At 35.9% G+C, this 13,205-nt stretch overlaps 1 protein-coding gene across 1 annotated transcript in view; it reads left to right on the forward strand.

The window, feature by feature from the left end:
* The first annotated feature begins 4,268 nt into the window (after positions 1-4,268).
* LOC144316908 (butyrophilin subfamily 1 member A1-like) overlaps positions 4,269-13,205 on the forward strand; it is a 73,841-nt gene continuing 64,904 nt past the window's right edge. Inside the window, exon 1 of the mRNA XM_077902659.1 lies at positions 4,269-4,406. Within this exon, the coding sequence (XP_077758785.1) occupies positions 4,346-4,406 (61 nt within the window). The 5' untranslated portion in view covers positions 4,269-4,345. The remainder of the gene's footprint in view (positions 4,407-13,205) is intronic.

Raw genomic sequence — 13,205 nt, forward strand, 5'->3', positions numbered from 1 at the left:
CAATACTTTTAAAAATCAGAGTCATAAGAATAAAAGCAATTAGAAATCCAAGCATAAACGCTTAAGACATAACATTTTTAGAGTATATATAAGTACATATCTTTCTTTATAACTTAAAATAGGCAAACACATTCTAACAATTTCCAGATATAAAATCACAGAAGATAAAATGATAAATTAAACTTAATAAAAATTTAAACTTCTTGCACATCAAAAGACACAAAATAAAATAAGTATGCAAACCACAGATTGAGAGAAAAGAGTTTCAAAATATATAACTGATAAAATACTTATATCCAAAGATAAAGATTTCTACAGCATACACAATTTAAAAACAGATGACTTGATAAAAATCGGCTGAGTTTTAAAAAGATATTTCAAAAAATAAGATATCCAAATTGCCAACATGTACAAAAAGTCATGTTCAACTTTATTAGTCATCTAAGAAATGTTAATTCAAAGCAGAATACAATCACCAGGAAGAATAAAATTGGCAAAAATAAAAAAAGTCTAACGAGATCTTATATATTTTGTAGGGAGTGTGAAATGGAACTTTGGAAAAACTGGTTCTTTGGAATAAGATATAGGAGTTTCTTTTAAATTATATCCATAAACCTGAAGTCTAACCCAGCAATTCCATTCCTCGGTTATTCTCAAAGTAATTTTTTTTAAATCTACAAAATGACATGAGAGTTGATTATGTGCATCATTTATGTGCTTTCAGAGATAACACAATTGGTAGCTTGAAGCTGACCATGGTGAAAGTATTTGTGTCACAGAAATCAGTAGATACTACAGAGCAGAGCTGATTTTTCTCACGAAGTCATCAAATGCAAATTTAATATCATAAGAAAAAAATTGTATACAATGGAATATTCCTCAGCCATTAGAAAAGACAAATACCCACCATGTGCTTCGACGTGGATGGAACTGGAGGGTATTATGCTGAATGAAATCAGTCAATCGGAGAAGGACAAACATTATATGGTCTCATTCATTTGGGGAATATAAAAAATAGTGAAAGGGAATAAAGGGGAAAGGAGAAAAAATGAGTGGGAAATATCAGGGAGGGAGACAGAACATGAGAGACACCTAACTCTGGGAAACGAACTAGGGGTGGTGGAAGGGGAGGTGGGCCGGGGGTGGGGGTGACTGGGTGACCGGCACTGACGGGGGCACTTGATGGGATGAGCACTGGGTGTTATTCTATATGTTGGCAAATTGAACACCAAATAAAAAATAAATTTATTAAAAAAAAGAAAAAATTGAAAACAAATCAATAATTATAGTTAATTATATGAGTACTGAAGTTTTTTATTAGTGATGTCAAACTGAATGGATTGATAAATGAATGGATAGAAGGATGCAGAGTTAATAAACAAATGGAGTTAAATGTTAACGATAGAAATTAGATTGTGAGTATATAGATATTTACTGCAAAATTCTTGATCTTTGCCAGATTTACAATCTTTTAATTAAATATGTTTTGGGGGATGCCTGGGTGGCTTGGTGGTTGAGCATCTACTTTCAGCTCAGGGTGTGATCTCAAGGTCCCAGTATCGAGTCCCACTTCGGGCTCCCTGCATGGAGCCCGCTTCTCCCTCTGCCTCTGCCTCTGCCTCTCTCTCTCTCTCTCATGAATAAATAAAATTTTTAAAAAATATGTTTTGGGGAAATATAACAATGCAGAGTTACTACAAAATTAATAAAGATAAAAACTTTTCTTAAAAAGGAAAAGTATGGCTGTGCAGGGCGTGTTTGTGTTGGAAATATGTTTCCATGCCTTGTTCCCCAATTTAGAGATAGTTAAGATTTTGAATACTATGCTATGAATATTGGTTGAATTTTGAATCACAAGAATCTATAAATTTGAGGAATATTTCTTCATATTTGATTATCTTTAAGTAGGAAAACAGCCTAGTCAGGCTAATAATTTAAAATTTTATTGTGCCTATAGGGCTAAATATAGTATAATACTGTGAGGTAAAAAGCCATTGAAAAGTAAAGATATGGGTCACCTGGGTGGGTCAGTGGTTGAGCGTCTGCCTTTGGCTCAGGTTGCAGCTCAGGGTCCTGGGATTTACTCTTGCATTAGGCTCCCCGAAGAGAACCTGTTTTCCCTCTGCCTATGTGTCTGCCTCTCTCTGTGTCTCTCATGAATGAATAAATAAAATCTTTTAAAAAAATGAGTAAAGTCACTCATGTGACTTTGTGGTACTTTGTGGTACTTCGTTATAGGAGTCCTGAGAAAATTGTAGAGCCATGTCTTTCTGGACATGAGGGGGCGAAGAGAGTATGGTTTGTTCTGCAACCTCAATTCTTTGATGACTAGAAGAAAAGTAATTGGTTGTTCAACTTTTCTTGTAGTGATAATTTACAATTATTTACATATGGGATTAAAATGGAAAGTGTACAATTTTGGTCATTTACTATTACTTCTTATTAACACAAATCAAACTTTCTTAGAGAAGTACTAATTCTAGACCTGGAGAAGGCAATGTATAAAGTTTGAGGAATGGGATGTATATAGTCTTGTTTTTTTTTTTTAGATTGTATTTATTTATTCATGAGAGACACACAGAGAGAGAGGCAGAGACACAGGCAGAGGGGAGAGGCAGGCTCCATGCAGGGAGCCCGACCTGGGACTCCATCCCAGGTCCCCAGGATCAGGCGCTGGGCTGAAGGCGGTGCTAAACCACTGAGCCCCCCGGGCTGCCCCTATATAGTCTTTCAAAAGCTCCCATATGGCTCTGAGAATCTGCACAGCTATGTTGTAGGCTCAGCTAGAGACTCTGTATAGTTGTGTGTATGCTCAGAAAAGACCTGAAAACAATCTTGATCTTTCACTTATTGCTGACCCTGATGCAAGCAGAAAGTGAAAACAAGGCGTGCTGTAAACTGCCTGCCTGAGCACTTAATGTACATGTACAGCCTCAATATACACATACAGCTCCTTGTCAAAGACTGGGATTTCTTTTTGGTGCCAAAAATGTTCTCTGTTCAATCATTAGCTAATGACCAAGCAAGCTGAATGAGATTTCAATGGCTACAGCAAACAAACAAAAATGTAAATTTGAGGAATTAGGCTTTAAAAAAAGTCTTTAAATAAACATACAAGCAGCAACAACATTTCTAGAGTTGAAACATCACAATATTTCAAATATCTAGTTTTCTTTCTTTTTTAAAAAATTTGTTGAAATTCAATTTACCAGCATGTAACACCCAGTGCTCATCTCATCATGTGCCTTCCCTAATGCCCATCACCTAGTTACCCCATCCCCCCACCCACCTCCCTTTTTGCAACCCTTTGTTTCCAAGAGTTAGGAGTCTCTCATGGTTTGTCTTCCTCTCTAATTTTTTGCACTTAGTTTCCCCATTCTCTTATGGTCCCCTTCACTAGAAATGTCTAGTTTTCAACAAAAGAGTCATGAAGCAAGCAATGAAGCAGAAAGCATTGTTAATACATAGGGGAAAAAATAAATAGCAATTGTTCCTGAGGAAGTCCAGATATTGTACTTGGCAGATAAAAACCTTATTTTTTTTTCCTTTAGAATTATTTTATTAAATCATAAATGTGTAATAGCTTCTTAACTCTACACATGTATTCACTTTTTTAAAAAAGGAAAAATATTGTATCTTATTACACCATGATTCTGGCTAATAGCTTTTCAAAACTTTAAGAAAAACCTTAAGAAAGGTTTTACATACATACAAAAACCAATCAATATAATACACGATATTAAGAGAATGATGAGAAAAAACACATTATCACCTCAAAGGAAGAAAAAAAATGACAAAATCCAATGTCTTTTCCTAATTAAAAAACAAAACACTTAACACACTAGAAGGGAATGTTTTCAACTAATGAAGGCCATTTATGAAAATAATATCATAATAAATAATGAAAATATCTAATCTTTCCTCTAAGTTCAGGAACAAAAAGATATCCACACTTACCACTTCTATTCACTGGAGATCTAGACAGAGACCAAAAACAAACAAACAAACAAACAAACTGCATGTATTCAAATGACTAAATGAACAATTGCAACTAAAATGTTTTATGAGTCTATAAAGTCCAAAGTCCAGAGTACCCTTGCTTCTGGAATAAGTCCATATTCCACCTAGCTACAGAGAGCAGTGTTAAGATACCTTCATGCTACTGGTGCATGTGACTGAGCTTCTGTCTAATCCAGGATTTTGCCCTGGGTGGTAAAATCACTCATTTCTGTGCTTGTATAAGGAACACAAAGACATTTCAGAATCCTGCCAACACAGCTCAGAATAGAGTTGGGAATTTCCTTTAGATTACAATTGAACGACCTGAAAAGAACTCCTTCCTGAAATGGTGACTCAGCAAATAGGTCAAGATACAAATTTATGTATGAATAATGAGACACAAAATAGTAAGTTTTACTTGTTTACTGCTATTATTATTTGTGTGTGTGTGTGTGTGTGTGTGTGTATAAGTCCACATGTCTAATGTTCCTAAGAAAAGTATTTGAGCCACAAAGATAGAGCAGACACCAGGGTGCAATAGCTAAGAGTTGAATCTATTATTCTGTCAGGTCTGGTCAACCTGACATCTCGTTTCTTCTCACTCCATAATTATAAATGGTCCCAAAGTTCTCAGTTTGATAACCTCTCTCATTAGATATTTCTTTCCAATAAGAAGAAAGATTCTCCTTTTTCATTTTCACCCATGCACTCTAATTTTGGAGAATCTCTGTGTCCCTATATTTTTCTCTTCTATCAGTAATGCTCCCAGGTGAGATGTTTTCTATGTAGTTTAAATTTTGCTGTACTCTCTAACCTCACAATTCCAACTCCTAGCTCACTTCAATCCATCCTTTTCTATATGTCATTAGAATGTCATTTATTTCAAAAATATGTCCAAGAATTAGTATTTAATATATGTGATATTTACATTCTAAAAGTTGAAAAAGATGACACAATAGGATTAAAAACTGATACTCTCATACTGGCCACTCTGTGTAATAATGAAATAAAAGCTTTTTTAAAGAAACATATTGCTGTAGAATTCTAAAAGGCTATTAATATTCATAGTGAATGAATTTTAAGGTGCACCAACTAGGGGTCTTAGGACTAGAGTAGGATCCAACCTATACTGATTATAATTCTGATTCATAGTAAGTACTTTAAAAATTGATATTTACTAAGACTGTCAATACGTGAGTAACTTTTTATGGTTGGGAAAATAATCAAGGACTGTCCAGATGCAAAATGGAAATTGTTCACCAGTGGAGTATCATTCAAGTTATTACTTGCATAAGATTTATATTATACTCTAAAAATGCTTCTTGCAAGAATATGGCATTGGACTACTTTGATGTTTACTTTCCATTTTTATTTGCTTTATAATATTTAAAAAAAGTGTTTCCCTTTTCCACAATAAGCTGTGTGAAACATAGTTGTGTACAATTTCTCCTATGTTTTCTTGTTTTATATACAAGACCATGTCTTACACAGAGGCATTTTTGCTACTATTGACTAACCTATTTAGAATTTTAGGCAAATATAACAGAATAGGAAATATAGTTTGTCATATTCTCTTTCTCAGTAATAATTCCATATCACTTTTGAAATTTAAGACAATTTTTCTCATTGTCTTAATTATGATTTTATGTATGTCATATATAATCCTTTGCTTAATGTCAAAGTAATATTCAGTAGTGGAAAAATATGAGGACAAAAATAAATAACTGGGTGATGGGCACTTGATGGGATGAGCACTGGGTGATATGCTATATATGTTGGCCAACTGAACTCCAATAAAAAAAAAGAGAGAGAGAGAGAGAATGAGAGTTTGGGGGTGGGGAGATAAGAAACAATGTTTTATAGAAATACAAATCAAGTTACATTTCAAAAAAGAATGGAGTGGTAGACATACCTGCTGTAGAATATTTAAGGACATTGAAAAATGAGCAGCTGAGTTAGCAATAAGTCACTATTATTGATCTCTACGAGGGCATGTACAACAAATGGAGAATTAGTGTTACTATACATGACAGCTAAAACAAAAGCAAGTAGTCTGGTCTTCCTATTTTAGAGGAAGAAGATGAGATGCAACATCAAAAGTAACAATCCAAAGATGGCCAAAGTACTTAGGAGGACAGCCGGACAAAAGCCTCCTGCTCAAATAGTACCAATGGTGATTATGTACATAAATCCAAGCCTCCTTATCAGGCATTTGGCTGAGAAAAAAACAAAGATTTATCTCTAGCAAGAAGAAAGATGAAAATATAAAACAAAAAGAAATGAGGATATAACAGAGTTGTATTATAATAGCCAGATCAATTGAGTAAGAATAACTATATCTCAGCTATTTAAATCCTTGTATTTATCTCATTTATTTAAGTCACTTGTCCTTAAAAAAATTTAAATCATCTGAATGACATATAGGACTACATGATGATCTTCAGCAGTATTTTCTGCAAAACCTTTTTGGTAGGTAATCATTTCTTTTTCTTTTTTTAATTGAAAAATAGTAAAGACATAAAGTTAGTTTCAGATATACAATATAAAGACTCAACAATTTGATACATTTCTCAGTACTCAAGATAAGTGTGCTTTTCACTGGGTATTGTAAATGATGAATCACTGAATTCTTCTGAAATTATATTACACTATATGTTAACTAGTTAGAATTTAAATAAAAAGTTGAAACATTAAAAAAAATGTGCTCATAACCCCTTTATCTATTTCACCCTTTCCCCCATAAATCACCCCTGCAGCAACCACTACTGTGTTCCCTATATTTAAGAGTCTGTTTATCTATCTTTTTTCATTATTTATTCATTTGTTTTGTTTCTTAAATTCCACATATGAGTGAAATCATAACTTGTTCATATTTCTCTGACTGGTTTATTTCACTAAGCATTATACCCTGTAGGTCCACCCATGTTGTTGCAAATGACAAGATCTTGACCTTTTTATAGGTGAGCAATATTCCAAGATAGACAGATATCACGTTTTTATCCATTCATCTATCCATGGACACTTGGGTTACTTCCATATCTTGGCTATTGTAAATAATGCTGCAATAAACGTAGGGGTGTTTTCATATATCTTTTCTATTACTATTTTCATTTTCCTTGGGTAAATATCCAATAGTATAATTACTGGATCATAGGGTAGTTCTGTTTTTAATGCTTTTTTAAAAGATTTTATTTATTTATTCATCAGAGACAGAGAAAGGCAGAGATGTAGGCAGAGGGAGAAGCAGGCTTCATGCAGGGAGCCCGATGTGTGATTCGATCCCAGGACTGCAGGATCATGCCCTGAGCCAAAGACAGATGGTGCAGATGCTGAGCCACCCAAGTGTCCCTATTTTTAATCTTTTGAGGAAAATCCATATGGTTTTACACAGTGGCTGCAGCAATTTAGTTCCCATCAATAGTTCACAAGGATTCTTTTTCCACATTCTTGTCAACACTTGCTATATCTTATCATTTTGATTTTAACTATTCTGACAGGTGTAGGTGATAGCCCATTGTGGTTTTGTTTTGCATTTTCACGATAATTAGTGATTTTGAGCATCTTTATATGTGTCTCTTGGCCATTTATGTCTTCTTTGGAAAAATGTCTGTTTAGGTCCTCTGAATATTTTTAAGTGAATTTTTTGGGGAAGGGGGGTGATGAGTTGTAGAAGTTCTTTTTTTAATTTATTTTTATTTAAAATCAATTAGTTAACATATAGTATTAGTTTCAGATGTAGAGTTCAGTAATTTATCAGTTGCGTATAAGTTCTTTATATATGTTGGATATTAGTCACTTATCATATATATTATTTGCAATGTCTCCTCCCCCTCAGTAGGTTGCCTTTTTGTTTTTAAAAAATATTTACTAAGTTTTTAATTCTAACTCCAACATCGTTAATATAGTGTTATATTAGTTTCAGGCGTACAAGGTAGTGATTCAACAATTGTATACTTTACCCAATGCTCATGATGATAAGTGTATTCTTAACCCCCATCATCTATTTCACTTATCCTCCCACCAATCTCCCCTTTGGTCACCCTCTGTTCTCTATAGTTAATAGTTTGTTTTTTGATTTGTCTTCCTTTTTGTTTGTTTGTTTTGTTTCTTAAATTCCACATATGAGTGGAATCATATGGTATTGTCTTTCTCTGACTGATTTATTTTGTTTAGCATTATACTCTCTAGATCTATTCACATTGTTGCAAATGACAAGATTCATTCCTTTTTATGGCTGAATAATATTCCCTTGTGTGAATGTATGTATGTGTGTGTATTTGGAGAAATGTATGTATATGTATATATACATAGATGTCTGTTCGTGTCTTCTGCACACTTTTTAACTGGATTTTATTGGGAGGGTGTTTTTTTTACTATGTATAATTTTTTATTGGAGTTTGATTTGCCAGCATATAGTATAATACCCAGTACTCAACCCTCAAGTGCCCGCCTCAGTGCCCATCACCCAGTCACCCCAACGCCTTGCCCACCTCCCCTTCCACTACCCCTTGTTCGTTTCCCAGAGTTAGGAGTCTCTCCTGTTTTGTCATCCTCTCTGATTTTTCCCATTCATTTTCTCTCCTTTCCCCTATAATCCCTTTCACTACTTTTTATTTTCTCCGTATGAGTGAAACCATATGATTGCCCTTCTCTGATTGACTTACTTCACTTAGCATAATACCCTCCAGTTCCATCCACGTTGAAGCAAATGGTGGGTATGTGTCATTTCTAATGGCTGAGGAATATTCCATTGTATACATAGACCACATTTTCTTTAACCATTCATCTTTTGATGGACACTGAGGCCATGTTAAAGTCTCCCAGTATAAGTGCATTATTATCTAAGAATGTCTTAACTTTGGTTATTAATTGACTGATATGCTTGACAGCTCCGATATTAGGGGCATAAATATTCATGATTGTTAGGTCCTCTTGTTGGATAGATTCTTTAAGTATGATAGAGTGTTCCTCTTCATCTCTTATTATACTCTTCGGGATAAACTTTAATTTATCTGATATGAGGATGGCTACCCCTGCTTTCTTTTGAGGACCATTTGAGTGGTAAATGGTTCTCCAACTTTCATTTTCAGGCTGGAGGTGTCCTTAGGTCTCAAATGAGTCTCTTGTAGACAGCAAATAGATGGGTCTTGCTTTTTTATCCAGTCTGAAACCCTGCGGCTTTTGATGGGATCATTAAGCCCATTCACGTTCAGAGTTACTATTGAAAGATATGAATTTATTGTCATCATAATATCTATTCAGTCCCTGTTTTGTGGCTTATTTCTTTGGGTATCCTCTTTCTTTTACAGAGTCCCTCTTAATATTTCTTGCAGAGCTGGTTTGGAGGTCACATATTCTGTCAGTTTCTGGCTATCTTGGAAGCTGTTTATCTCTCCTTCTATTCTGAATGAGAGCCTTGCTGATAAAGTATTCTTGGCTGCAGGTTCTTCTCATTTAGGATCCTGAATATATCCTGCCAGCCCTTTCTGGCCTGCCAGGTCTCTGTGGAGAAGTCTGCTGTTAACCTAATACTTCTCCCCATAATTGTTAGGGATCTCTTGTCTCTTGATGTTTTAAGGATCTTTTCTTTATCTTTGGAATTTGCAAGTTTCACTATTAAATGTCAAGGTGTTGAACGGTTTTTATTGATTTTAGGGGGGGACCTCTCTATCTCCTGGATCTGAATGCCTGTTTCCCTTCCCATGTTAGGGAAGTTCTCAGCTATGATTTGTTCAAATACACTTTCTGGTCCTCTGTCTCTTTCAGCGTCCTCTGGAACCCCAATTAAATGTAGATTTTTCCTTCTGAAGCTGTCATTTATGTCCCTTAACCTTTCCTCATGGTCTTTTAATTGTTTTTCTCTTTTTTCCTCAGCCTCCTTCCTTGCCATCAACTTGTCTTCTATGTCACTCACTCCTTCCTCTATGTCATTAATCCTCCTTGTTAGGACTTCCAGTTTGGATTGCATCTCATTTAAATGATTTTTTAATTTTGGCATGATTAGATCTAAATTCTGCAGTCATGAAGTCTCTTGAATCCTTTATGCTTTTTTCCAGAGCCACCGGTAGCTTTATAATTGCTTCTGAATTGGCTTTCTGACATCAGATTGTAATCCAAATTCTGTAACTCTGTGGCAGAGAGTACTGTTTTTGATTCTTTCTTTTGTGGTGAGTTCTTCTTTCTAGGGAAAGAATCTGGTGTGAATTTTTAAAGTTCCCACTTCTGGGCTTTCCTGTCCCAGAGGCTTTCGCCACCCAGCGTTAGCCTAGCTCCTAGTGGGGGCCCCTCCCCCACTTGATTCTTTTTTTTTTTATTTTTTCAATCTTCCTACCTTGTTAGAAGCAAAAACCCTTCTTTCTGTAGCATTCTAGCTGTTCTCTCTTTAAAACTCAGGCCAAATTCATAGGTTTTTCAGGATGATTTGAAAGTTATCTAGGTAAGTTGGTGGGGACAGGTGACTTGGGGACCCTCCTACTCTTCTGCCATCTTGCCCCGCCCAGTTTATGGTCATTTTAGTTTGAAGACATTCTTTTCTCTTGTCCTCTCCATGTTTTAAGTATATGTTATTATATTTTATATCCTTTTTGTGAGTTTTTACTTATTTTTTATAGATATATGCATTTTTACTATTTTGTGTTTTCTACTTTTTTACTGTCACTTTTGGTCTCTCTTTTCCAATCACAGTCCCCTTTAATACCTCTTGCAGGAGTGGTTTAGTGGCCATGAACTCCTTTAGTTTTTGTTTGCCTGGGAAACTTTCTCTCTCCTTCTATTCTGAAGATACCCTTGCTGGATAGAGTATACTTGGCTACAGATTTTTCTCACTTAGCACTTTGAATATATCATGGCACTGCCTTCTGGCTTGGAAAGCTTCAGCTGAAAAATCTCCTGCTAGTCTTATGGGTTTTCCTCTCTATGTTACTTCTTCTTTTGTCTTGCTGCTTTAAAATTTTTTTCTTTATCACTATGTTTTGCCAGTTTAGTGACAATATGTGTTACTGTTGGTCTAACTCCTGTCGTGTTTGATGGCAGTTCTGCCATCAAGACCCAATTGTGCCTCTTGGGTCTGGATGTCTGTTTCCTTCCCCAGAATAGGGAAGGTATGAGCTATTAGCTCTTCAAATAAATGTTCTCCCTTTTCTCCCTCTTCTTGTTTTGAGACTCCTATAATATGAATGTTATTATGTTTGATGGAGTAACTGAATTCCTTAAGTCTATTCTCACTTTGCATAATTCTTTTCTCTCTTTTGTTCACCTTCATTATTTTCCATTATTTTGTCTTCTAGTTACTAATTTGTCCCTTTGCTTCTTCCAGCCTGTGTTCATTGAATCGAGTCTGTATCCAATATAATTGATTGCACTCTTCATCTCTGATCAACTCTTTTTAACCTCTTATATCTGTGGTAAGAATCTCCTTTTTGTCTTGTCTTCTATTCTTTTCTTAACCCCAGTGAGTATACTTGTACCACTTTAAATTCTCCATCAGGTATGTTATTATATCTGTTTTGCTCTGGATTTCTGGCTGTGACCTTATCTTGTCCTTTCATTTGGCATAAGTTTTTCCATCTTTGTTTTTTTTTTTTTTTTTTTTTTTTTTTTTTTTTTTTTTTTTTTTTTAGTTTTTCCATCTTTGAATTTTGTCTAAGCCTCTCCCTTCTCTGTGTTAGAAATTATGTCTCCTGCTCCTGAAAATTTTGGCTTAATGAAGAAGAGATCACGTAGTGTCCAGGGCCTGGAACTTAGGAAATGTTTCTTATATGTGCTTTGTGTGCTCTGTTATTGTGTTTTGGCTGACTATCCTTCAGGCCTGCCATCTACAGAGGCTCTGCTTGCCTTCTGTGGGCAGTGCTTTGTCTCTGGCCTGAATGTGGCAAGTTTTAAGTAAGTGTGCTCTGGTCTGCTTGTGATGGGATAATTGACATCACTTCCACCAGAATGGAGGCCTACAAAACTCTCTGGTTGGGAAATGTGATGTAGGTAGTAGTTTGTTCTGGTCTTCTAGGGCAGGGGCCACTACACTGAGACTGAGGCAAGCTTGACTGAGAAAGGCAGTCCTGCCAGAGTGCGAGGAGATAGGCTTTAATGAGCAAGTTAAGTAGATGTGTCAGCATTGTGCTGCTTCCCAAGGTGGATTTGTGTTTATGCTGAGGGGCAGGGCAGAGACATGGTGACAGCCAGTTTCTTTGTTCCCAGAGATTGTCTCTGTGAATGCTGCCTCTCAGAGATATGCTTCAAAAAAGAGTGAATAATCTCCCCACTGTGTGCCCCAGGTGTTTTTCAGATCTCTTTTTACACACTCTCTGTCCCCCAGGTTATTTGCCTGTCTTCTTTCCAGAAGCAGGGCAGTGCCTTCAGGTCTCTATCCCACCCAAGCCTGCTGAACTTTAAAACTCCAGTTCCACTGATTGTAAGAACTCATGAAATTTAGCCTCTTTCATTTCCCAAGCTGATGGATTTGGAGAAACATTCTCCTTGTGCATTCCACTGTGTGTTCCTTTCTTCCTTGCCTTTCTCTTGACCACAGCTCTCTCTGATTTCCACAGCACCTGCTATTCATTTCTCCCATAAACCATATCTCTGCACCTGCTACTTTTTTAGGGTGTCCTCTTCTCTCCCTTTAATTGTGGAATTAGTTCTGTCACTCTTCATGGTGGTTTCTTTGGTATTTAGGATGATTTGATAGTTATCTAGTTATGTCCATGGGATGAGATGAGCCTATGGTCCTATTCTGCTGCCATTTTCCCTCTTAATGTCTTCTATTATTTTTTCAAGTCCAGTGAGTATCCTTATAATCATTGTTTTAAATTCTTCATCATGCATGTTACTTATATCTGTTTTATTTAGATCTCTGGCCTTGGTCTTATCTTGTTCTTTCATTTGGGAGAAATTCTTGTCTTCTTATTTTGCCTAAATCTCTGCCACCTTCTCTCTGTTAGAAAACCCAGTTATGTCTCCTGCTCCTGAAAATAATGGCTTATGAAGAAGAGGGCATGTAATTTCCAGGGCCTGGTGCTTTAGGAAGTGTCTCCACTTTGTGCTGCATGTGCTGTACAGTTTTGCTCTGACTGCTCTATTCTTCAAGCAGTGGTCTTCAGAGGCTCTCCTTGCCTGTGGCAAGTGTTTGGTCCCTGGTCTGAATATAGTGAGTTTAACTAGGTGTATTGTGGTCTATTGGTGAAATAAAACCTGTTACTTCCTCCACCAGA

This window comes from Canis aureus, chromosome 7 (genome assembly GCF_053574225.1).
Source record: "Canis aureus isolate CA01 chromosome 7, VMU_Caureus_v.1.0, whole genome shotgun sequence".
Taxonomy (NCBI): Eukaryota; Metazoa; Chordata; class Mammalia; order Carnivora; family Canidae; genus Canis; species Canis aureus.